This window comes from Bolinopsis microptera, chromosome 2, assembly GCF_026151205.1.
Source record: "Bolinopsis microptera isolate Bmic1 chromosome 2, MBARI_Bmic_1.0, whole genome shotgun sequence".
NCBI classification, from domain to species: Eukaryota; Metazoa; Ctenophora; class Tentaculata; order Lobata; family Bolinopsidae; genus Bolinopsis; species Bolinopsis microptera.
The window spans coordinates 3,977,080-4,005,079 of NC_087073.1; the positions used below are offsets into that span (position 1 = coordinate 3,977,080).

The window sequence follows — 28,000 nt, forward strand, 5'->3', positions numbered from 1 at the left end:
TGCGGAAAATTAAACAACATTTTACAATCGTTATCAAAATCATATCAATAGAATATTACATAAACATATTTTGATAATCTATCAAATCAGCATGTATTGACCTTGACTTGAATTTAATCAAATCAGTATGTTTCACGTTCAGACTCAGTTATAAGAGTGAAGGCTACTTCAAATTACATGGTTGCTGGGGTTAAACAACATAAGATCCCGAGGCAAATGATACGAAACCAAAATCGGGTCATGGACTTTTGTCTCTCATTCACAAAATTGAATTTTAGCATCCAACGATTAAACAGATCATGTGATAATAATTGTGGAATTCCATATTTTAGTTCGGATGGTGTGCCCAACATCACACAACTAGTTAAAGTCTTGAATTTCTAATTAACACAGACCCTTTTCAGCTAATGTATCTAAAGAAACAATAGGTTGCTCATCAACTTTTTTATTACTAAACAGTCATCGTTAAAATCATTGATTACACAATAATTCTTCAGCTTGGAAGTTACCAAAAACCAAGACGTGAAACTCTCAACTTAACGTCCAGCATCTTTAAAATAGAACAGAGCTCAGATATCTTGTATCAATAGCAAAGCAAGCAACAACGGTACAAAATCTAAAAATAATCACAAAATATGAAGACAAACATGAAACATTAAAATGACTACAATCGATACTACGATATATGCCGTTGAGGGATGTGAGAAATAGGATTCTCTCTCAAGGTTTGAAATTTGATTTAAAGCAAATTTTGTTAAACTTAATGTTTGATAGATAAATCTAGAAATTTTATGGATAGGTTACCCTCTACTTCTTACCACATCAAGATAAGTACATAATTCAAATTCGTAATTATCACCGAAATAGCAAATATTGATCTCAAATAACATAAAATCGTCAAATTAAAGTAACCATCATTAAATTCGCTTCAAAATTCTCAGAAGACGCAGCAGGCTTTTTAAAGGTTAACGTATAATAAGAACTCATACACATTTTTAGAATCTCGTGACACTTACCAATTCAGTCTTTTCAAAATGTTCATAGGTTGTTCTAACAGCGGTAACTACAGAGCAAAGTTGTTAGTTACTCGAATTAAAGTCCTGATGATCAATTGACAGCGGAATGCAAATACGATAACATTCATTTCAATTACTGTTCGTAACAAATGTAATTATTACACATGTAATCAATCGTCTTTGTTGCCATCTTGAGTTAAAGTGTGTAGGTTAGGGTGCTTTCAACCGTCGAAGAAAGTCCTACTGATATCATCTGTGACTATCGTGGTCAACTGTGATTTTCCAGGCAATAGTCCTAAGATAATTGTGTCAATTTGAATTGAATTGTTAATTGGATTGGGATCACAGGCCGGAAACTTAGAATTCGGACATTCTAAGTTAACTCCATCGCACATTTGTGTATTTGGAGGATAATATCTAGTTAATTCTATTTTACGAATAACAAATTTTTGAAGATTATAAACTGTCGATGATCGATGATAAAATGAAACCTGTTATCAAATCCACATGTGAAGAGATTAGCCGCGTTGTCCTCGCTCGCCCAAGTTGCGCTACAGACCATCCGTTGATGTCCTGGTTGAGACCGCCGGGGTAATCTTGCCAAATATGTACCCTGAAATGAAATGGCATGACTATCAGCAGACTGGAGAATAAAGTCTATTACTGAATGCTGATACCCATATTAGTAAGGGGAAAAGTGGCATTCCGTTGGATTTGAATGTTCACAAGGATTTCTCAACGGAATATGGTAGTTAGGACCCCTACGAACATAATTAGACTTGTTGCCAATTTTGTATCTCAACAGAAACACCACTTTTACCACTTTTTACCACCTCTGTACCACTTTTCTGGTTTGCCAAATATCTTTAGTTGTGAACATCGTAGAAGGCTGCAAATTAACCTAGAATGTTTATCTTATCAAGGAGTAAAACTTTTGTATCAAAAATTTTTACATTGGACAATCAGCTAATTGGATGATTACCAATTAGTTAATCACCGAAAAAAGTGAAAATTTTTTATTGGCTCAAAATGATTGAAATCGTTTGAAACACGGAGAAATGTAGTTTTTAGAAAAACTTCAAAAATTTTTCACTTAAAAATTTTTTTCGAGACTTTGAAAAAAAGTTTGAAAATTTGAAAATATTTTTTTCCGCCAAATTTGAAAATATTTTTTTCCGCCTAGCAGAACGTAGCTACACGGGGTTTCATTGGAGTTGGTTATTTTAATGGCCAAAGAGTGCCGGAACTAAAGTTACTTAAGATTGCAGTTGAGGGGCAGTGTAAACCACGGTGTAGTCACGGACACAGAGCTACAGTGCAGGAGTACTGCAAAAGAACAGTGCAAGTGATACAGTCTGCAACAGTAAAACGCCGAAGAAGGAGATAAGATTGTGGCTGCAGAGGAGGAGAGGAGCTGGAACCTGATTGTGTTTGGGTTGAAAGAAGAGGAGGAAGAAGAGTTTCCTGCTCTGGTAACTGCATTTTTGGAAGAGGTGGGGTGAGAACTTATTTTCAAGCGACAAGGGTGGGCTGGAAGCAACCAGGTACAGCTATCCGACCTATTAAGATCACCGTCCTGAGCTTAACAGCCTTTTATCAGAATCTGATGAAAACAGAGAGACTGACCCACCCCTTTTAGATCCAACGAAACCGTTTATATAAATCGACTTTTCCGCATGAATTACTTCATGGTATCTTCTTATCAAGGCTACAGACCTTGCCGTACCTAAGCGAGTCTCTTTAGCCCTTTTCTTCTTTAGAGCTTTAGGTTAATGATCAAACTCTTCGCTACTCGCTCTTCACTGGATCTATCAGGAAAGATTACATCTTTTTAGGTCTCAACCAGCCTTAGTTTTCCTGTTTTCATCATGTAGTACTAGTACGTTCTGCCACCTCCATTTTAGCAACACCCAGCTTTCATCAGTTCACTCTAAGTCTAGCTTTGTCGGCGTTTTACTGTTGCAGACTGTATCACTTGCACTGTTCTTTTGCAGTACTCCTGCACTGTAGCTCTGTGTCCGTGACTACACCGTGGTTTACACTGCCCCTCAACTGCAATCTTAAGTAACTTTAGTTCCGGCACTCTTTGGCCATTAAAATAACCAACTCCAATGAAACCCCGTGTAGCTACGTTCTGCTACATCCATGCTAGCACCACCCAGCTACCACCAGTTTACTCTAAATCTAGCTATTTCTAGCAACCTCTCGATGCTATCTCCAGCTCTATCCCGACCCTGGTAATGAGATATGGGGGTTATTTGAGGTATCTGGCATAGCAAACGAAGCGGCATGCGCATTCACAATACAAAAAAGCCACAGTGGATGATGGAAGGTATATTTACGCTTCCTATACCCCCCTATAATACCGGGCCTCTTGCGAGAGTGACAAAAAGTGCACAGTTAAAAGATACCCCTGTGAGAAATCGGATTTCTTGCACAACTGGGTCTAATTATAGAGGTAAATAAAAGGTCCGGTACATTCAGATACCCGGTATAGATTGGCAAGATTGACAGTACAGAGGTTTTGATCATTGAAATCAATAAAATGATAGAACAGCAGGTAAAATCGGTTCGATCTTAAATGGTCCTTTTGTGCTGTTTCTTTATGTGGAATTTGATAAAGCTGTATTGTAATTAGTTATGAAACTCTAATATTGTGTGGTTAACCTGTTTCAGGTTCAGCCCTTTCCGCTAAGCTATTCCTAATTACTAAAATATGTCGAGATTTACTGAACTCCAACTTCAAATATTGATGATTTTAGAATTCCCCAATCTAAAAATCTTCGAAGTTTTACTGCAAAGCATTTTTATTCACGTTTCATGCAATTCGATCACCTTTGGCGGAAAAAAATATTTTCAAATTTTCAAACTTTTTTTCAAAGTCTCGAAAAAAATTTTTAAGTGAAAAATTTTTGAAGTTTTTCTAAAAACTACATTTCTCCGTGTTTCAAACGATTTCAATCATTTTGAGCCAATAAAAAATTTTCACTTTTTTCGGTGATTAACTAATTGGTAATTATCCAATTAGCTGATTGTCCAATGTAAAAATTTTTGATACAAAAGTTTTACTCCTTGATAAGATAAACATTCTAGGTTAATTTGCAGCCTTCTACGATGTTCACAACTAAAGATATTTGGCAAACCAGAAAAGTGGTACAGAGGTGGTAAAAAGTGGTAAAAGTGGTGTTTCTGTTGAGATACAAAATTGGCAACAAGTCTAATTATGTTCGTAGGGGTCCTAACTACCATATTCCGTTGAGAAATCCTTGTGAACATTCAAATCCAACGGAACCCTTAAATCGACCACTTTTCCCCTTACTATATCACGGACTACAAGCTATACGGCCAGGAACTGATTAAATTAAATTGATCAATCGCGCCGCGCGCACATAACGCGCGCAGGTGTTGCGCTACTGTCAATGAAGGATTATACTTGGCGTGCTCCGCGATATTGATGTTGAGTACCATTTGTGTCCCACTCTTGCACAGTGGAACACTTGCATATTAGAGTATTTAATAATTCATAATTGATTAATACTGGAAACATCTGCCTGCTGCCAGGTGGCTTACTATTTAAAAATTATCACGAGCTCTTTTTATAGAAATATCTGAATTTCCTGAAACATTACATGTGATAAAGATTTCGTTGAGGAAGTCAAGCAGTCAACAACCCCGCTAAGGTTTACGAACGGAAATGGGCGTTACTTTGACGTAATGCCTGTTTACTCCGTGCAACATTTGACAGCTTTTAAATTGCTGTCATGCGTCAGCGGATTCTCCCGTCGCCCGAGTTCAGTCATAGTCCTGTCATCAGTGACATGACCAAAGTATGACCATATTAGGATGTAAACAGAAAGGTACAGAACAGTACAGAACGGTACAGAACGGTACAGAACGGTACAGAACGGTACAGAACGGTACAGAACGGTACAGAACGGTACAGAACAGTTAACAGCGGTAGACGCCGAACAGGTCATACTTGCTGCTACTCAACTTACACCAGAGCGAGGATAATTTATACATTATCAATATTTATACATTATCAATTGTTATAGTTCTTGGTCAGAAGTAACGTGAGTGTCACCCAGTTTGACGACAAGCCCCCTCCTAACAAAATATGTTGGACGATTTGAACACAATTAACGCCTGGGGAACCAAATAAAATATGCATTGACGAAAATATGCATATATGAAAATACCGAAATTAAATGAATCGAGGCTACCTTGTGACAATTACTGGCCTAATATTAATTACAGATTCACCGCGGAGTTTGGGAAAGGAAACAACCGCAGTAAATCAAGGTTTGCGGTATTATATCATTATCACGGTTTTGTTTTGTTCACATTATGCATGTGAAGCCTTGTTTGAGGAAAGGAAACGTCCGCGTTTAATCGGGGTTTAAAGTGGGGTTTGGACCAGTATTTTTATTGTTCGTTTATAAAGGGTCCTCCCCAAAGGGAGGTGAGCCTAGCCCCGAGGTACTGCAATACGGGGAAGACTCGTGGTCTGGCTGAAGCAAGCTTCACATCCAAGACCTAATTCCAAAAATCAATTTAATATTGAAGCTACTCGATGAGTAGCGTATCAGATATTAAACTGATAAGAACAAATACTACACTTGATCTTAGCCAAAAGGCCGAGAAGCGATAACTTACTTGCCATCAGATGAGGCTATATTAAGCGAGGGAAATATATGGTTGTGTTTCATATGGGCTATGTCAATGACTTTATAATGGAGTCCATTTTTCCTCATCGGAAAGAAAAGTTTACCAATATACATGTTCAAAATGTTCTGAGGAATTCTAAAAGAAATATTTTGAGTGCGCTGATGAATGTAGGAATAGGAACTATTTTTGAAAGGCACGCGCTATATCTCAACTGAAAGCACATCCAATTTGATACGTATGAAATATGTCTATAACTTGCTTCATTCTGCACTAGGTTGGCAAGTTCCAACCAAAATTGAACGTGGAATCGTTTAAGATCACATCGACAAAAGCTATTCACGCTATTGTGCTTTGTACGGAGAAATGTAAAAGTATCGTTTTTGAGCTTTACTTGTTATTCTCTTTCAAATATATTCCAAGTGATTTGTATAAGTGCATATATTGATTATTGATTCTGAATACATTATTACATTGCAAAAAATTTGATCTCGATTCATGAAGTTTGAAAGAAGTTACTGCAATGCACGCAATTTGGGGAGTGTGCTTTCGGTGGAGATATAAACTGCTCCAGGCTCCTTTTTGAAATGATTGTATCTTTCCTAAATCCTAACTCTGAACCAAATAATTATATTTCATCAATTTTAAATTCTGAACTCACTATGCGATTTGCAACATTTCATAATAATTGATAGTGAGATTTTAGCATTCAATTTTAGCATTCAAACCAAAGCAAGGTTTTATTCAACTTGAAATATTATGCTAACGACGTTGCGTATAATATAAAAGGGTATTTAACTCCTATTTTTGAGATAATCAAGTAAATTGTCATGAAGTAATTTGCACTAAAAGAACGTTTTTAAGATTTAATAATTAAGTCATTAATTAGAAATTAAAAGGGAATGCAGCGTATTTTTTCCTTGTTGAGATGTCATAAATATAACTATAATAAATATAACTCTAATAAATTTAACTCTAATAAATATAACTTTAATAAATATAACTCTAATAAATATAACTCTAATAAATATAACTCTAATAAATATAACTCTAATAAATATAACACTAATACTTTCCTGAGACCCGGAAGAGCGATCCTCTGGATTTTACGAGGATAAAGATCGGTGGAGAGGGGCAATTAGGCCATATATTGAAATCAAATCCACAGAATAGAACAGGTTGTGTTATATATATCCTATACGATAGCATTATGTAGACGTTCATATAATATATAATATTGTAATATTCGCATATTATGTATTATTAGCAGATCCCCTAAATTTACAGTTACATAATGTAGCATTACGCAGGGGCGTGTCAACCTCACCAAACCACCACAGACATATATTGCTCTTAAAGTTAAACGAGAGAGAGAGAGAGAGAAACATTGAGAACCTATATTTGTATAATATTAACTTGGTTAAAACAAGGCTGCTGTAAAGTTGTTACGTGTGTTATCACGTGTGTGAGTAAGTGTACCAGGTGTAGTTGCGTGCACAGGATATCCCCATCTCTCTCTCTCTCTCTCTCTCTCTCTCTCTCTCTCTCTCTCTCTCTCTCTCTCTCTCTCTCTCTCTCTCTCTCTCTCTCTCTCTCTCTCTCTCTCTCTCTCTCTCTCTCTCTCTCTCTCTCTCCTCTCTCTCTCTCTCTCTCTCTCTCTCTCTCTCTCTCTCTCTCTCTCTCTCTCTCTCTCTCTCTCTCTCTCTCTCTCTCTCTCTCTCTCTCTCTCTCTCTCTCTCCTCTCTCTCTCTCTCTCTCTCTCTCTCTCTCTCTCTCTCTCTCTCTCTTCTCTCTCTCTCTCTCTCTCTCTCTCTCTCTCTCTCTCTCTCTCTCTCTCTCTCTCTCTCTCTCTCTCCCTCTCTCTCTCTCTCTCTTCTCCCTCTCTCTCTCTCTAGTCTCAGAGTACAAATTACAAAACACATAATAACATATGCTGAGTGTGAGAGAAGGAATGTGTAACAGGCACAAGGTCCCACAATATAGTGTTTTAGAGTGGTACACTCGCTGCACCGTTTATTGGAATTTGTTATTTCTTTATTTAGGGATATGGAATTTATTTATTAGGGTTCCTGTTGATTCGGAAAGTTAACAGTGTTCTCCGGGCACGACACCCCACGACACCCCATACCCAGAGATGTGAGGGCGGAGCACTGTAATTATCATATGCAGTTCATTCGTTTTGTAAAGAGTTCTAGTTTTAGCCTGATCAGTATTTCAAGACGTAGGCTACTCTGGACAACTTCACTACAAACCGAACACTTCCACAGTTATATGATATGATCTTGTGAACACTCTCACAGTTATATGATGTGATCTTGTGATGCTCTGAAGGGCGGGCCAATATCAGCTGCTAAATATAAAGATTTAAGACGGGCCCAATGATAGTAATTAGCTGCTAAATATAAAGATTTAAGGTAGTAATCACGTTTCCAGTCCAGTGCAATGAGCCCAGATAATTTTGGCCGACACCTCAAATATCAGGGGTAATACTAATACGGCCCATAATAGAGAGTGACGTTAACAGAACTAATAACTGTCATGTGTTTCGTCTGGTAGGTCTCATGAAGGGTATTTTAAATATGTACCATTGGTAACAGTCCGCTAATTATATATACCCTGGACAAGAATACAGCGAGGACAATGTTTGATGTTGTTAGGGTGACACAACTTGTATGGTACCATATATAATATCAGTCCTAAAATTTTGTAGCAATTTGAAGCGACGGCCTATATCTCTATATAGGCATTTATCATTCTTGATTCCTGTTCGATGTAAGAGATTCAAGAAAACCGTAATATCGATTATGAATTCTTCTACTTGAAATTCTACGTAGGTTTCACGGATGTTTTTTTAACAACTAAGACCAGAAAGACCAGAAATAATTAGAGGTATTGGACACAGAATCTCAGTGACCTAACCAATGATGATTTAAATAAATTACACCTCAATTATATGATTTAAATATAGCACAGTTTAGCAATCACTCCTGCTGTTAAACATTATGCAGCTGGTAGAGAACGAACACGTAAGTAAACTTACTGTCAGTAAACTCACTGTCAGTGCTGCCCATCCCATAATATTATGTCAGCTTAATATAATATGACCACTAAGCTGAGTACATTTGAAAGCAAGGACAGCATGATCAAGCTCTCGAACATGATTTGCAAGAAATATTCGACCGCAATTCTTGAGTCTTTATCATGCACGGTGCCGTACGTAAGACATAACATTTACGTGCGCTTATATTATAAATACTGCAAAAACTATGTAGGAGTAATATCAGTATCTTTATAACTGTAAACATTGTGTATGTTACGTGAGTATATTCCAAGCAAATGACAGATCGTTGTACCTTGTGTTATTTTCTTGCCACTACTACTATAGATAGCGAATATTTTGAGGATGAATATGTTTTAGGTGTACATGGACGCAAAAAATACTTGATTCTACAGTTTATACCCTAAAATGACTTTCAGATCATTGTCAAACTTCGAAGAGGGGCAGCAAACTCATTATTCAGTATTCAGTATTCACGATGCAGCTATAAATATAGTATATATAAACAACAGACTGGTGCTATTGTACGGTGCACCGATTTTATTTTACAAAAAGCAAGATTTTATAAAAAGCGAGATTTTATAAAAGGAACGATAAAACGCAGAATTTATTTAGGTATTTTTTTAACTGGTTCCATATAAAACAATATCTAACCTGTAGGTCGTAGAGTCTGACATGTCTGTTATCGAAAGGAATTGCCATGGTATGGTGGGACTCGTCTGATATCGCCAGTTTATTGACTGACGCGTCGCATTGTATCGTAGAGATTGCCGTTCTCATGTTCCGAAGATCCCACACCTGAAAATGGAGGAGAGTTAACGAAACATGTTGGTGGTGGCTTGTGCAGCTTTTAACAATCGATAATCAGGTTGCGGCTTGGATCGGTGATAAACTTGTAATGTACTGCTACTCACAGTGAGATTACATTACAAGTTTGTGAGTGAGTCTCAAGTGACAATAGCTCGTAACTTCAATGCTGATTTGAGGTTTACGAGTTTTTATCGGTATGAAATCATTTTTGATTCTGCACTATCTTGGAAATTTTGTATCTTACAGAGGCAGTATTTCCAAATCAGAGCTTGATGAATTCTAAAATGTGTTCAGTGTGATAATATGTACATACCTGTACATAGTGATACAGTATGTGTAGAGTAAATATAACATTAATTAGAAATCCTTACTATCTTACCTCCTACACTTACCTCCTACACTTACCTCCTACACTTACCTCCTACACTTACCTTATGTACACTTACCTCCTCACTATACCTTCCTCACTATACCTTCCTCCTACACTTACCTTCTACACTTACCTCCTACACTTACCTCCTACACTTACATCCTACACTTACCTCCTACACTTACCTCCTACACAGCTACACTTACCTCCTACACTTACCTCCTACACTTACCTCCTACACTTGCCTCCTACACTTACCTCGTACATTTACCTCCTACACTTACCTCCTCACTATACCTTCCTCCTACAGTTACACCTCATCAAAAAACCCAATCCACTGAACACTGTACTCTCTCAACATACAATGTTCTTAACATTAACAATGTCATTGTCTCTATACTAGCTCGATTATCTAGAAAGAGAGAGTGTTTCGTTTTCTCCATCATGTACAAAGCGAGAGATTTTGGGAATCCTCTAAACTTTCTCACTCGACAAAGCCATAATTTTCAAATCACACCGAGGTACCTGTAATACATCACACACTTCGCAACTCGCTTTATTTTAATTGTAATATCTGCCAACATCTTGGAGAAGTGTAGGAAGCAATGGAAGTGCTGTGACGACTATTCTAGAATAAATTTATAACCTCGAACTTGATTCTAGTCAGGGTGAAATAAATAGCATTCAAGTGCCATGACTCGGGCTTCATGTCCTGTTGTTCTTTTACCGATCATTGACCTATTTCTCCTACGATTGGTGGACCAATGTTGGAGAAATGAGTGAAATAGCCGGCTAACGAGGAATAGTGAAATAGCGGGCTAACAATCAACCTTTTAGATTCCTGAGAGTATGTTTTTCTTGACGACACACACACACATATGTTTTGTCAAGGCAGTAGTTAAAAGGAACATAATATGTTGGTATATTGAAAGTTGTTCATTGCGTAAATAGAGACTATAGAGTATAGATAGTGTGTGTGTGTGAGTGTGAAGTAATTAAGTAGTGACGGTGTGATAAACACATTAGAATAAACGGTAGATTAAGATAGATTAAGGAACAAAGGGACGTAAAGAGAAAGAAAAACCTATTTGTATTCACACTCAATTATGATGCGGGCAATGTACAGCTTTCCGTTGCGCTCAGCTCAACAAAAGAAAAGCATCGTAGAACGAGGTGAGATTGCGCTACAATGAGATACAACATTTCAAGCCAGCTCTGAGAGGAGGATCAGGGGCAACCCAAATTTCCTGATCATTCTTTTCAAATCCTAATTAAGACAAAAATGTAGATTTAAAAATCAAATTGTTCCCACGAATGTGAACCTATAAAACTTACCGACAGTGAGATATAATTATATACAAGAAGGGATGTCAGGAGAAGGTAATTTTCTAATCTCCCACGGCAAGGACCGAACAGGGCATAATCACAGTCTGTGTGGTGTACAGCAGTCGGTGGTATCAGTTGTGGGGTTTTGTGTGCTAGTTGTGGGGTTTTGTGTGCTAGTTGTGGGGTTTTGTGTGCTAGTTGTGGGGTTTTGTGTGCTAGTTGTGGGGTTTTGTGTGCTAGTTGTGGGGTTTTGTGTGCTAGTTGTGGGGTTTTGTGTGCTAGTTGTGGGGTTTTGTGTACTAGTTGTGGGGTTTTGTGTGCTAGTTGTGGGGTTTTGTGTGCTAGTTGTGGGGTTTTATGTGATCAAAATACTCTGATTAGAGACCCAAGGTAGAGGGCGAAGCCATAAAATGCTAAAATATTATATGATGATGATTGATGATGGAACCACTGCACTGCGAACTATTATAGCTTGAAAACATCCAACATCCCTGATTTCCGTGAACTTGTCGTCTTTACGTCAGTGTGAAACAAGCTTCTAATTTACAAACGTTTAATATATTATTACACGATTAGAGCCAGTTGGGTACCATTTAATTTAGAAATATGTCGAGTAGTATATCACCAGTTTCATCCAACAGGAAATTGCAAAAAAATGTTTGCAGTATTCAAAATTAAGCATTTAAATTACGGCCAGGAAAGAGAACAAAAGGCTTGAGCAGCAGTTAACATTGCTAAATTTTAGGCAGTGTTAATAGAATATAAAAATGACACTGCTCAACCTCATGGGGTAAACAAATACTTCAACTTAAGTTAGCTGTACAGCATCATATTTTACATGTGTAGGTGGGTATCGTCACCTTTGCCCCTTGCAGTCTGCAGTTGTTTACATATTATTTAATACCGCTTGCTTAGCCGATAATAGACACTGAATTGAGCCGACTAACTCTATTAAGATGCTTAAAGTTAGGTCACTATTGTCCAGGATTTGCACTCGATATCTGTGTTTTCGTGACCTTCAGATTATCTAATGGCTACATGATACATGATGATGATACATGATAGATGCAAGTGTTTATAAAAAATACTGTTGTCATCCATGTTATGTGTCTATTATCCAAATAAAGTATTAAATAACTACTGGCAGGGGGTTGAAAATGAATTTGTTCGGACAAAGAAGCATATTGCCGCTACTATTTACTTTGCTAATTATAGTGACTCTGATAGTCATCAATTACAATATTCAAATAAAAAGTACAAATGAACCTGTAATTGAAATTCAGTCAATGCTTCAAGCGCAATCTTCAGAGGAGAATCCAATTCCTTTCGAGACCAATTCTTACATTTTCTACAATCACAGACTCAGGTTGTGGTATGAAGGGAGATGTATTGATGTTACAAACGATGGAAAGTTAGTCATTACATTCTGTGATCCGGACGTACAACAAGCTTTCAGTCTGACAAGAGATTATCGCTTAGTGTAAGAAAGATTAGGAAGATGTATTGATTACGATAAAACTGACTTATCTCTTTTTTTAGTAGAGTGCTCGACATTCAGTGGTGCGTTCACTATTAGAAACACTGGAGGACGGAGGTGTGTTCTTGCGACGGATAGTGGGTGACAAGGAACTTTGTGTTACCCCAGTCTCACCTCGAAAAGGTGTTTCATCAAGTCCCTGTCTCAATGATCCTGTTAGACTGACTCCTTGTGATAAGATAGCATCTCGACTGATCCTCATAGAGGAGAAATTCTTTCAGGAGGACAGAAAACTGTTAAAACAGGTAGTGGCTCCAGTTGGGGGCTCTTGTGATTTCAAAGCTTGTGGGCTTAACCAACGAGATCCCGTTACACTTCTTCCTCAAGATCAAATTAAAAGTTGTACTAAATTGTGGGAATGTGTGACCTTGGTGGTAAAAACAGCCAGGCGTCCTCATCTTATTTTGAGGCAAGCTAAGAGTGTTAGAGATAAACTTGGTTTTGATTTCCCGGCAGTTGTTTACGATGACGGGCCAGATAATTATTCAGGTCGAGATACGGCGAGATATTGCGGAGTATCCATTGTTAAGATATATTGTAAGTAATAATGAAGATCTGGGCATTGCAAGGGGGCGAGATTTAGCACGTTTACAGGTTCAAACTAAGTACTTCTTCCTTCTAGATGACGATATTAGCTTGCACAGAACATACGAACATAGCTAAATTGGTGGAGATATTGGACACTAATGATGCCTCTGTTGCGTCTGCTTCTTACGGAAATGGAGGTTTATTTACAGCTTTCATGGAATTTGGGTACTTTTCCACAGAGAAAAGCAGACTCGGGATGTTTATAGGGTTGTGTGCGAGGGTAAACCAAACAATTCCTAACTTCCCTCTTGCATTATAAGATGTGAAATATCTCCCAACGTTTTCTTAGCACGTACACAACACATTAAAGACATAGGAGGTTGGGATCCTGAGCTTATGATTCTGGAACACAAAGACATATTCATCAGACTGAAAGCTGCGGGAATGAAGCTAGCGCACTGTGACGATGTTAAACTGCGGCACAGCAGACCTAGCAAGGGTACACAGGGTCAGGGTGAGGGCCGAGGGGTATTCAGAGAAGAGAAAGAGGGATGAGTGCTGACCGGTACAGGGCTCTCATGTGTAATAGGTGGAATATACAGTTCATATTTTAACGTCAACCAACAGATCCTGTTCAGATTAATGATGATGGACTTTATAATAACGGATATTGCTGAAAATATAACCATTACTTTAGATCATATTTTATTTCATACATTTTGTGTGAATGAATATGGATTTAATTATTGATGCTCAACATCATATGCGTAATTGACTCTTTTGGGTTTCTCATCTAGCGAGCTGGCATTAAATAGCTGGTGTGGAATGATTAGCCATCGTGTAACTCTAACTAGCTAGGCTCGACCTCCAATTCTCCTGAAGACTTAAATTCTCTGTACCACAGCTCAGTAACTGTTCCATGTTAGGACACCGCTATGAAAGTTTGACAAAGAAAAACCACGCCTTGAGACGTAAGTTATCATTTGAAGGAACATTATGTGACTGACATTAACGATCCGAATCGTTCAGTTGAGACAAAAGACAAACCATTATGCAAACTAGTTTTGAACTATCCTCTTCAAACGAAGGATAAGCAATCTGTTCATTGTACCAAGTAGACTAAATGTCAAACCGCTGCTCGTTGATTGCCGTTTTTCTGGTCAAAAAGTATTACACGACTACACGGTGGACTGACTCGATATCTAATGACCATGAAATTGGTCACCCACAAAATAACGGATAACTGTCCAGTGTCCCTACCAGTACTTACATTCAAGATTTTGGTGGTGAAATCATAGAGATGAGAAATATTTGCACTGTCATGACTGTAAGGTATTTGGTAATAGATGAGTAGTCGGTCAGCTGCATACCAAACAATAAATTACTTAAACATAACAGCTTCTCTCACGCAATTTTTTGTAGAAGTAGAACTGGAAGTTTCAGCGGCTCCACTCTCCAGTGTACTGAGTGATCTTATTTTACCGACAACCCTACGTTACTTTCCTCAAAGTTTTGATGTCAAATTGTTTAACAACATTATATTTTGTGAGAATTTGACACAAAATGATCTTAGAGATCACGTTAATTAATCCAACTCAACATCATTCCCGCCGGCAGACCGGGACCAGCCCACACACATAAGGTGCAACCTTTACTTTTAGTACCGCTCAACCTATATTATTTTATTGACATGATAAATTTTGGCGAAGGAGTGGTAACCTGACACCGTTACCCTCGCTACTTAAACCACTGTACGACCAGCTAAAACCCGGGCAACAAATACCAACACTTTATAATTTCGACTTCGGACTTCCACGGGAGATCGAGCTCGGAATTCCAATGAATTATACCAGCCAAGAAATATAACACTGGTAAATGTTGTATCGTTATCAAGACCGGAGAGGGAGGGAGGCTACACGGGGATTGTCTCTAACAGTGGCCATTGGAACTTCTACTGATTCAGGGTAGATACTTCCCCGAGTTATGTGGGTCAGTAAACTTCATTCTCTTCAGACACACAACATTGGATCTGTGTGCACTGTGTACCAAATATAAATTAAGTTCATTCGATTTTATCAGATTAGCATTTCAAATCTTACATTTGAAAATTGAACCCGCCTTGGCGTTCACAGATCTCACATCATTATAACAAAAATCATTTGAACCAGCTCGCTCAAACTCTACCAGCTCGCTCAAAGCACAAATTCTTTAAAACCACGTGACTAAAATTTCACGGTGGACACGTGACGAAGCTAATGTGAGTAATGAGCCAGACTGTTGCACCTCAATCTAATGATCAGAGTGGTGTACTTACATGTGCTTAACTGTCTCTTTGTTCAGAGTCATCATGCGTCCATTAAACATTCTCAGACCTAATAATATATTCTGAGCTACTAAATTCAGACCGACCTCCAATGAATAATTGTCATAAAAGTAAAATGCCACAGAGTTCGTAGTGTACAGAAACCACATTCAGCTCAGCTACATCGGACAGATTTGCTCACATCACCACTTACTTCACTGATTGCTATTCAGTTCAAGAGAGCACAGTTAATTTGATACAGTTTCTAATTTGATACCGTATTTAGTTACACATGATCTCAACACTACAAGAGTTACCCAATATCCGTTGTATTAGAGAGCTAGAGAGAGCAGGTGACGGTGGAAGAATGTAATCAGCTGTCATGATCACGTGACAGGGGGGTTGTCACGACACAGCGTGACCAATACACATACCTCACACATACCTCACACATACCTCACACATACCTCACACATACCTCACACATACCTCACAGTGACAGATACAGATGTATCTTAGCATGGAGAGATCGGCAGAGTGAACATTAAATTATTCAGTTTGTGATCCCCCACAGAGACAGAGAGAGATTGATGTGTTAGACTGAGCTAATACATTCTCACTAGTCACTTACCTTTCCAGTAGCTATATAATCGAGGTTACAACGATTATCAGGCTCAAATCGGTCTTTATCAGTGGAGCACGGAGTGTGGTACAAGAGGTCACGTGATTATTACGAGGTCACGTGATATTTACGACTGTAGTTGAGAGAGTTTGACTCTTCAGACCTAGCTCTACACTCTCTACAGCTAGTTAGATCGAGGGAATGAGGCACTGAAGACCGGGTGTCAGCCACATTATCACGGGTAACTACAGACGTAAACTACAGACTGGAACTACTGACACCAGTCATAACTGTAGTCGGCTGGATTCTCGTTACTGTCTGCTGGATTCGTAACTAATAGACTTGTTGGCTAAGAGTGACAAGCTCATGAGAAAGGAATTTGTGGGATGACACGTGACAGTAACTCCACATATTATTGGTCTGAGCTACAAGCTGATTAAGAAAAATGTACCAAACACGACCCACCTTCCTCTAATAGCCTACAATAAGATGATAACGAGAAGATAAAGTAATGTTGTTATATAATGTTAGGACTATGATCGAGTTTACTAATAACTGCTGAAGATAATGACATTCCAGCCAGACAAGACCTGTTGCACCTCTATTTAATGATCAGAGAAGTATTATATTTACATGTGCTCAACCGTCTCTTAGTTCAAAGTCATCATGTGTCCATTAAACATACGCAAAGCTACTTAACTCAGACCTTTTAAATTGAGAGCGGGCGACCTTCTATAACACGACTGACGACATGTTGGGAAATCTTCAACATTGAGACTTGAGTCACTGGTGTGTGTGTACCTTGATAGCACAAAATAGCGAACAGTTTGTAATATATATTGTAATATATATACTATATAATAGTAATATATATTATACTTTTAACAGACTGTGAAGAGGAGGTAATTTATTATTCAGTACTAGAGGGATGAGACATTCACCGGGGCAACTAGCCACTGCTATTGCAACCAAACAAGAGTAGCTGTGGTAACTATTTACTACTTAAGTACTTGCTACTTACTGCGTAATGACTAAAGTTATGAGTCACGTGGAATTTTAACCATCGGTACACTCGTGTGAAAAACAAGGCCTTGTAAGTTGTAAAAGTAAGGAAAGTTTATGTGATTAACCCATTATTAACATGGCTAGGAGTTGGTTCTAACTGAAAGTCATCAACGTGCCTGATAAACTCATAGTGGTACACTCATATAAAGACATTTTTCGGTGCCATGATTTCCACAAAGAGTTGTTCCTTTCCAATCACCGCTTAAAACTACACCGAGAAGAATTTCGTCGCCGTTATTTGAAAGTGGTAGAATGACTTGTTACTTTACTTTATATGTTGGCAATTATTCCCTCTCAAAATTGAGAGCGATTTTCCAATTTTACAGAGAGCTACAATTGTTGAGTGAGTGTAAACATTGTCGATAGAAGTGCTTTCTGGAAGGCAATTCGTAGAAATGCGCATTGTAATTCAGAACAAAAGAAATGAGTCATGATATAGGGAGGAGCTTGACAATTTCTTACAAATTACTGTCACCGAATATACCGAATATACCAAATATACGCCTGGAAACGCCTCATTATACTTGTAATATAAGGGTACCAATCGGTAACTTGGTTATTCAGTACGGAAAATTAGGAGGTCCCACTACCTTCAAACGCGACTCATGACACTCCACGGCATGGCCTGCTATTAATTCAACTCATACCGCAACACAAAATTAGAAAATATTAATGATCATTATATAAAGAACGGGAACATTTTGTGAGTGATACTTCAGAACTCTGAGTGCAGAACTCTGAGTGCAGAACTCTGAGTGCAGAACTCTGAGTGCAGAACTCTGAGTGCAAATACTTTTCTTGGAGGAGAGTTCAACCAGTGTAGATAATTCTCCGATTAATGAATGAACGGCGTTCCTTCTACAACTTCTCCCTGTGTAACACACGACGCAGTGACAGGGGCCCAAGTTGGGCGGGTTCCAAGATACACACGCTAACAATAGCTCACAGACTAAACTTATTCATACGTGCTACTTCTAAACTTGTAGGGTTTCTAGAGTGGATACTCTGGTTAGAGGGGAGTCTCTAGCAGTCAGATTCCATTTAATACGGGTCTAGAGGGAGGTTAATTTAAAGGGAAACTGACAAAAATTAGGTTCGTATTGAGACTCCCAACAATAATACAGGATATTGAAGCTGATTCTGGTCTTGGCATTGCGTTGAGTTCATATCCTGTGATGGAGAATGATAGTCCGTTTTACTGACAGCTCTTATAATATAATATGCACAAATTTTCCGGTTTAATCTCTGGGCGCGGTTATTATTGACTACTAGCATTGTATGTGACCTTATACAGAAATAGTTATGTTGTGTGTCCGTTCTACCGAAATTACATCGCGAAATTACATCGTATCTGTTGTGAGAAATGTAAGCTAAATATGCAATGTTAACTTATCTTATACCAGCATCCAGAGTGTAAACTGCTGCACAACTGTGTGTATCGTGTAACAAAGTTATGAAGATTCGGAATAGTGCCCATCTTTCGCCGCATGAGTTTCGTGTCAAATGAATTGCCGGGTGCTTACTCTAAAACTACATTGTAATGTTCACTCAGAAACTACGTAATCATGATGACTCTGTAACTGCGTAATCATGATGACTCTGTATAGTGTATACAATGCTGATAACAATGGAGACGCTAATGATTGGGAACCCGCGACGAAAGTGCCAGCCTTACAATGGTCTCCGGAGTCTACTTGAATATAATGACTATTATAGACTCAATGTAATGAATATTCAGACTAAAGAGTCGTTCAGGGCTACATATAATTTATTTGCTACAATTATCAACTGTAATTATATAGTGGTATAATATTATATTTCTTCCATACCTGTAGTCTGTATATAACACAAAGGTAATAGATGTGCCATCAATTTTGCTTGCCTTATTAACCTTTTAGCCACAGAAGGTCTAAAAAATGGCTGGGTATTGAACTTGAAGTATGTTTTGTTTGGTGAGGCCGGAAGGTTTTAAATCTAGCAAAATGTTTCGTAAATTCGAGAACAGTCCAAAATCCTCTTAACTCAGACTCAGCATTATTTACTTAATAATAATAATCTGCTCACTCAATCCACTGAATGTTATTGAGAGTGGTGACATAACACTTCACATACACTACCCATCTCACTGCTAAGTGTTTATACAACAAACATAAAGGCTCTCCATTTTAACGTATTACGTAACACCTTTCTCAGCTCACACAAAACGGCAGTTGAAAATTTACATGATGTCACCAGTCACCACCACCAGGCAGTTAAACAGAAGGATTGCTCACCAAGCGGCCGTGACGACCACTGATTACACTACGTGACGACCGTTGATTACACGGCTCAGATGTAAATTTAGCAGATCGTTTAGAGTCAGTGTGTTTAAATAACGTGGTGCTTTCCAGGCACAATCTCACGATTATTCTTCATTTAACCTAACTGGTGACGAAGTTAAGTGAGGAGTTAGGTTGACAGTCGACAACAAACATATCGTTGAAATTTGCACTCAAGTTCAGTCCAACTTCTATAGATCCGTCCTGTTGTTTGCTGTACGAATGACAGGCTCATACCTTCAATAAATTTACAGATAGCAAAGATATCCTGACCAGTGAATAGGCGAGCTTAACACAGTAAGAATAGCTATTAGCAAATTAATTAATTTTCTATGAGTAGGTACATTATGAGTATGAGTATTTAATTATTATCTACCCTAGAGATGGACAAAAGGTACTTATCTTTAAATAGTTATATATATTAGTGATATTACGGTGCAAGAAGACACCTTTCTTAAGCCCTCTGTTTGGCTTGTAAATCAGTAAATGGGCCCTATTGAACCCAAGGTAGATCCTAACAATAAAGGTCGAACTACTGGTACCTCGAGATAATTACTCTTGATAATTACTCTTGACAACAAAGACCTGTAGATGCAGCCCAATAATGGGTCCCAGTAATAAACCAATAGCTATTAGAATACCTGGTCCGGTCTGATGAATAGTAATAACACATGCGTAGCAACTAGCAATTACAGTGTGGTACGTATTACAGAACTGTGGTGGTACCAGTAGTACCAGTAGTACCAGTAGTACCAGTAGTACCAGTAGTACCAGTAGTACCAGTAGTACCAGTAGTACCAGTAGTACCAGTAGTACCAGTAGTACCAGTAGTACCAGTAGTATCAGTAGTACCGGTAGTACCAGTAGTACCAGTAGTACAGTACATAGGCCGGTCACAGAGGTAGTGTATTATATGCCATATTATATAATCACCCAATTTCCCAATTTAAACGATGACACATAGTCTAGCTAAGTAGTGAGTAACACACACACACGCGCTGTATAATACCAGGATTCATGAACACTAGGGTTGAGTAGCAGCTACTTTATAAGCGTTTATAAGCGTTTAATAAGCGCGTGTGTACATTATTGTTAATTGTCACCCCGAAAGAAAGTTGTATTTTTACAAGTTTGATTGACGTAATCGAGCTAGTCGAGTAGTAACCCAACTATGAACTAATCTTAGAGGCACCAACATTGCTCTCAACCAACACAGCTAGCTCTACTCTTACTGTAACTTGTTTGTTGAGCATGTGAGATAATATGTAGATTACAAATTGTACTATTAGCAGGGTTATAGCCCACACCCCAGTGGCACCCAACACCCCATCACGTGAAATATCGTACCATGTATCAAACGTATTGATCAAACCTGCACTTAGACCAGACAGACTAAGTAAGTCTGAGACTAACATTACTCATAGCCTATCACAACTACAACCCAACACAACATACCTTGACAGTACAGTCGTCACTACCACTGACAATAGAGTCGTGGTGGTTGGTGAAGATGGCGCAGGTGACACTGGCACTGTGTCCTTGGTAGACGTTGACAGAGTGGATGCTGGTTCTGAAGTCCCAGACTCTGAAGGTGGTGTCTTTAGAGCAGGTAACGATCAGGGCTTGGGAGGAGTGGACTGAGGTGTCTGTTATCTCTTGGTCGTGTCCTAATAAGATAAGGACAGGGTGAGATAAGGGCAGGGTAATGCGTAGATATTAAGGGGGAGGTTACAGCTGTGTGTGTGTGTGTTTTATGTCATTCATTAAAACTATATGAATATTTTTTAAATGTGCAACAAAAATGTCGCCTCCCCCATACTGTGTTACTAATGAATTGTGAAGGTAATGATGTGCCTGGTATCTCTGATAATGAAGTGCAGAATACAGAGCGGAAATTTATCAGCTGGGTGTCCTGAAGATGACGGGTACTCTGTGTCTAGTGTCTGTGTGGTGGGTGGATGGTTGCATTCCACACATTCTGCAAGTTCTTGCTGCAGGATGACTCATTGGGCCACAAGTCACACAATGATGTAACGCTTTTCAGAAGACATCATCGGATACTCACAATTTTAGAAAACTGCATAATATGCAGATTATGGAATGGACAAATTCATTGTTTCGTTGAATGATTGAAAATTAAATACACGACATTACATCATCCCAGTCCAGACTCCAGAGTCTCCTTAAAAACCAGCACGTGTTTCCGTGATATGATTATACTTTACTTAAATAACATAAATAATAAACGGCTCTCGTGGAATTTGTTCTCTACAATTTAAAACTAAAGGAAAACATCATCCTGCTTTATCATTATATAACACATGATATTGCTATTACGTTATTGTATTAGGATATGTCTGTTATGAAGGTATATTATATTGTGTGCGGATTCAGTTCAACATAACACACAACTCCGCAATTAGATTACTTATCAGGCGTGTTGCTAGCTGATGCTAGATTACATAATAATGTAACGAATTCTTTCCTCTTGGGTAAGCGGTCAAACAAGTCTCACTCCATTCCATTACATAAGCCAAATATGTAGAAGTTACAATCTATTTTTGCAAGATTAAACTATGCTGAAACTGTTGAGCATATTTCACGTTATGAGTTTAAATAATTATTGGTTTAGATTACACTCGCAACTTCTTTTGGGCAAAAGCTGCAAAAAAACAGGACGGTGGTAACTGTTACTATGGTAACTGTTACTATGATACAGTGGTAACTGTTACTATGGTAACTGTTACTATGATACAGTAACTGTTACTATGATACAGTAACTGTTACTATGGTAACTGTTACTATGGTAACTGTTACTATGGTAACTGTTACTATGGTAACTGTTACTATGGTAACTGTTACTATGGTAACTGTTACTATGGTAACTGTTACTATGGTAACTGTTACTATGGTAACTGTTACTATGGTAACTGTTACTATGGTAACTGTTACTATGGTAACTGTTACTATGGTAACTGTTACTATGGTAACTGTTACTATGATACAGTAACTGTTACAGGACGGTGGTAACCAGGTAACTGTTACTATGATACACCCTGAATCCCGATTCACCGCACGTTTTATGGGGAAGGGAAATAGTACGGTAAATCGGGGTATAAGGTAAATCTTGGTTTTGACTTTTAAGTACCAGTCGGTTGACATGGTTTCTCTCCGCACAGTACCGGTTCCAAATCAGGGGTTATGGTTGACAAATATTGTGCAGCGATGGAGAACCCAACAACACTAGCTGGCAAAGCTTCAAAATGCAATAGTCTTGTTGCCCCCTTTGTTTTAGGAGCTCAATCGATACTGATTCCAGGGAAAACTAACTAACATTAGATTCATTGGCAATCACTACTATTGTTTATACTTGCCATGTCTAATAATTGCAGATGAGATTTGAGGAATTGAGGGACAGAAGTCTTACACAAATATATGTATTCAAAACGTACTTCATACCAGCTAATAGACAAACAATGATCTAACAAATTCCTGAAATACCAAGAGTTGTCAATTAGCTGATGACCGTGCCCTCTTGAAGATCAATCCTTTCAGCGCCAGTTAGTATTTCTTGGTTATGTTTTCGTTGTAAATTTTATATGGGACCAGTCAATAATTTGTAGTTGAACCGGCTTAATCATTATGGTCTTAGGTTATATGAAGTACAAGTGCTCTTCCCTTATCAGCATATGTAATATTATCGGTAGACCAATTGGGCGGTAGGTAGATAAATAGATCAAAGAAGGTACTTGTCAATAAATATTTCGGTCAATCTGTTTTAATGGTTTCTACTTCTCTGATGGTTCTTAGTTGTGCATAATTCTTATTTATTGGTTCTTGACGTTGGGCATATCGAGACTGGCAAGCTTTCATTCGAAGGATCACGTGATATCAGAGTTCATACTAGAATGTAGACATTTGAGGGGGGGTTGAGATACGGTAAATATGGGTGTTACTGTAATGGGTGTTCAGTAAATAGTGCAATATCTGAAAACTCCGTTAACTATTCTTACCAGTGAGAGTGTGAATAATTGCTCCACTCTCCGAATCCCAGACCCGGGCCGTGCGGTCCCAAGATGCGGTTACTGTCTGTGTTCCCCCACTCAGCCATTCTGCTGCCGTTACCGCGTTGTTGTGCCCCGTCAGAGTCTTTTGGGGCGTTCTAACTACAACTGACGCGACACTGAAACAGTTCCCGTCACATATTTGCTCCATTACATAAATTGATACAGTTTAAATTGAAGATATTTGCTGTGTTAACAGTATGGCTCCTAGATCTATGCCGTAAACTGTAGTTAGTAGGGTCAATTTGCAGATATCCTCCTAATTCGACTCTTTAATTTGTCTGGACACAAATCAGCGATATTTGTTTCCACGGATATTATATACAGAGACTCCAACAATCTGGACGAATATGTTATAATCGCAGTATCCAGATATCTGAACAATTTAACGAGTTTGTGCAGGGGTGTAGGAAGCGGGGGGGCAGGGGGGGCCATCGCCCCCCCATGAAATCTGGGCAAGGGGCCAAAAAGGGCCAACTTTTTAGTTTAGGTTTCTAAAAATTTTTGGGAAAAAAATTTTTTCCCGAAAATTTGTAAGTGAAGTCAAAAACTTTTAAGTCAAAAATTTTCTAAGTCAAAAATTTTCAAAGTTTTCTTGGAAACTACTTTTGTTCATGTTTCATGCTACCCTGATCATTCTGAGCCGAAAATATTTTTTTCGGTTTTCGAAGTCCGCACCTACCCTTCGATATACGATTTTGGACTCGAGGGTTCCCCTTTGTCATGCGATCTCGGAAGGCAGGCCTCCCCTTCGCAATACGAGCTCAGAAGCGGGAGCTCTGCTTTCAGAGGTACGTATCGAGAATGACTCGGACTGAACATTTTCTATGTCAAAAATTTTCAAAGTTTTCTTGGAAACTACTTTTGTTTATGTTTCATGCTACCATGCTCATTATGAGAAGAAAATATTTGTTACGGTTTTCGAAGTCCGCACCAACCCTTCGATATACGATTTTGGACTCGAGGGTTCCCCTTTGTCATGCAATCTCGGAAGGCAGGCCTCCCCTTCGCAACGAGCTCAGAAGCGGGAGCTCTGCTTTCAGAGGTACGTATCGAGAATGACTCGGACTGAAAATTTTCTAAGTCAAAAATTTTCAAAGTTTTCTTGGAAACTACTTTTGTTCATGTTTCATACTACCCTGATCATTATGAGCTAAAAATATTTTGTTTGGTTTTCGAAGTTCGATATACGATTTTGGACTCGAGGGTTCCCCTTTGTAATGCAATATCGGGAGGCAGGCCTCCCCTTCGCAATACGAGCTCGGAAGCGGGAGCTCTGCTTTCAGAGGTACGTATCGAGAATGACTCGGAACGAAAATTTTCTAAGTAAAAATTTTTCAAAGTTTTTCTGGAAATTACTTTTGTTCATGTTTCATGCTACCCTGATCATTCTGAGCCGAAAATATTTTTTCGGTTTTTTGAAGTCCGTATACCTACATTCGGAAGGTTGTGGATGTGATACTGATTGGTTTCATATACTAATTATAGAAAACGTGATATTTGGCCCACAGATATGAAGGAAAATACGCGAATTTGGTCCTCAGATTTAAAGGAAAATGCGCAATTTGACGCGGAGAACTGAAAAAATCGCGATTTGTCGTGAGGCCAGGATCTGAAAAATCGCGATTTGTCGCGGCAAACGTGAAAAATCGCGATACCGCACATGCTGCAATTTCCTTTTTTCCTTACCCTCGAAATTCAGGCATTGGCGCGAAGCGCCAAAAAATTTAGACTGTGGCGCGAAGCGCCAAAAAATATTTAGAATTTGGCCCCTCCATGAAGAAAATCATTCCTACACCCCTGAGTTTGTGATAATGACGACCCAGTCAAACACTGGCACAATTAACGCATGAGTCCACTTAAAAGATGTTCTAAACAGAAGCTCTCTGATCAGTGATGGACAGTTAGATTAAACAATTAGTAAGTAATTAAACAATTACTCAATTAACAGGCAGCTGTGTGAGATCTTGTCAGCCTGCTAACGACATCAAGCCCACACTTCCTCGACCAGTGTTATTTAACTGGTCGCGCATATTATTCAGCAATTACATAATTGTCTTTCACGACTACTTGCTTTGACGATATCACAGTCTTTTCTTTGGGCTAAAAGTAGAAACCAACGGTACAACTCGCTCACATCGAAATTTTAACATTTACAGTTACACAAAAATCAAGCTTGAAGATAATTGTCGTTTAATCTAGGACAGGACTTGAATGCCTTGCACAGTGTGATACGTATCAAGCCACGTGGTGAAATGACACACACTATAATTTGTATTGTCACGGCAGATAATTCATTACATGGTGTAAATTGTACACGTTTCCTCCGTGGATCTCTACACAAAAGCAAGGAAACATCCTAAACACATGCCTTGTCTAAATTAACGCAAGCTTTTATAAAGTGTACAGTAGCGTAGCCGCCATACCGTACAGTAGAATTTAAAGCATAAAGTTAGTCCCACAGCGGGTTACCCTGTTTGTACTTTGGCGATTTTATGCATTCTGATAAATACATTTACCCTTACTATGCCCAGACAACACTGTGAATATTTGGATTCAGATTTGATATTTAATTTGCCAAAGACTGATTTGCCACAGGATATACAAATTGTACATGTAATAATACTGTGCTGCACTTAGATTTGTGATGGGTAAATACTAGAGAGCCGACTAAAAGATTTGTGGACCCAAGTCCATTCCGTGCTGTGCGGAATGGACGTCATTAAACAGTTTACATAAACCAAATAATCACCCACTTGTTATCGGGTTCAGCCTCTTCGGGGTCGCTGAATTCTTCCTCGGAGTTGTGTGGTAGTGAGTGTTCCGAGTAGACGATATCACTCTCAGGAACATCACAACACCAGATCTGAGCTGTCCTGTCGCCGGATCCAGTTAGAACCAGCGGTAATGTTGGGTGAAACCTATGGTATTTATTTATAGTTATTTATTTAAAGTTTAAACTGTGACACACCTTATGTTAAATTGTTACCAATGGATGTATCCAACACACACGAAGTGTTATCGTTATCTAAATAACATATAAATGGGATAAATGATATGAGCACAATTCGTTGTAGATCTTCACTATCAATAATAGTACGTCAGTAGTAAGTGTGATGTACTGTGTTATGAGATGGAACTTAGCAGGCTTGGAAAGCTGTACATTTGTGGTTTCTCGACTACAAGACTCTTGGATATATTAAGAATAATGAGATGCTTCGACACATTGAGTTATCAGATTATAAATAAATTAAACAATTACTCCAAGATATAAATATTAAAATTAAAACTCTAAAATGACATGAATCTGACCTGATGGAGTTGACACTTCCAGAGTGTCCAACATATTTCAAAAGACAGTTCTGCTGCCCCTCAGCTTGCCACACCCTCGCCGTCCTATCGTTACTTGCTGTCCCTATTATAGGCCTGCCTTTTAATCCTTTGCAGTATGACACATCCCAGATACCATCTTTATGACCAGAAAATCTGAGGGAGGATATATTGCATTATTGTATCATGATAGCTATTATCTGATCGACCAGTTGACTATTTTTGACTGATTATGGCTCTAAACCAATAATCTTGTGTAGCAAATAATCAAGTGTTGTATGGATCATGGTCAGTGTTATGTGCCTAGAATTTCTAGGCTAGAAGCCATATTATAGTAGAACCTTGAAGATAATTAAGGTAGATTGGAGTGAGGAAACTTAAAGTTTTACCTGCCAACGTGCTTTATGTCAACGGTAACATGAGGGGGTCTGAATGAGCTCACTATTTTGTTAGTCTGTTCTTTGTACTTTATCATTACTTTTTTGGAAAACTGGCTTGCATTTCTTGGCAAGTTCTGCCAAGGTCCATCGACGTCAGGAAATGATTCTTTTGAAGCATGATCTTTAGTATCAACATGATTCTTCATACTAATCTGGCGTTCTAACTGCCGTAACTTAGATTTTACTGAAACGTAACAAGGCTTAGAATATCATAGATCAATCTCATCATTCAAAAGTTAGTTCATAAGAAAACTGTGTTCAACTATAATTTTAACCTAAGATTACAGAACACGTTACAAACTAAATTGTTTCAAAAGTTCTTATAGCATTTAAACTTACACTGTTCATTCTCTTGACAAACTTGAGAAAATTCGGCCTCAATACCAGCAAAATAATATCCCAACTGCTTCTGAAGTCTAGGAGGGACATTGGTATCTTCAATGTCCTCTAGTTTAGGCCCATCGTAGGTGCTCTTTTTCTTTAATGATCTAAAGGACATTGTTCATACATCCATGCTGCGAGTTTTGGCACCTAAAAACATTTGATTAC

General features: G+C 38.4%; 1 protein-coding gene and 1 non-coding gene across 2 annotated transcripts; both read right to left on the minus strand.

Moving 5' to 3' along the window:
- Positions 1 to 11: 11 nt before the first annotated feature.
- LOC134812035 (WD repeat-containing protein 37-like) lies at positions 12 to 27,999 on the minus strand. The gene is made up of 9 exons (XM_063819222.1): positions 27,791 to 27,999; positions 27,401 to 27,635; positions 26,994 to 27,167; positions 26,438 to 26,602; positions 23,631 to 23,800; positions 21,073 to 21,284; positions 9,394 to 9,537; positions 1,508 to 1,629; positions 12 to 1,311 (listed from the first exon to the last, which is right to left on the minus strand). Exons 1-9 carry the CDS (start codon positions 27,948 to 27,950, stop codon positions 1,266 to 1,268), a joined length of 1,428 nt encoding a protein of 475 aa, XP_063675292.1. The 5' UTR covers positions 27,951 to 27,999; the 3' UTR covers positions 12 to 1,265.
- LOC134812067 (U2 spliceosomal RNA) lies at positions 5,474 to 5,665 on the minus strand. Its single transcript, XR_010159886.1, has one exon. It is a non-coding gene; the product is annotated as a U2 spliceosomal RNA (small nuclear RNA).
- Position 28,000: the final 1 nt, after the last annotated feature.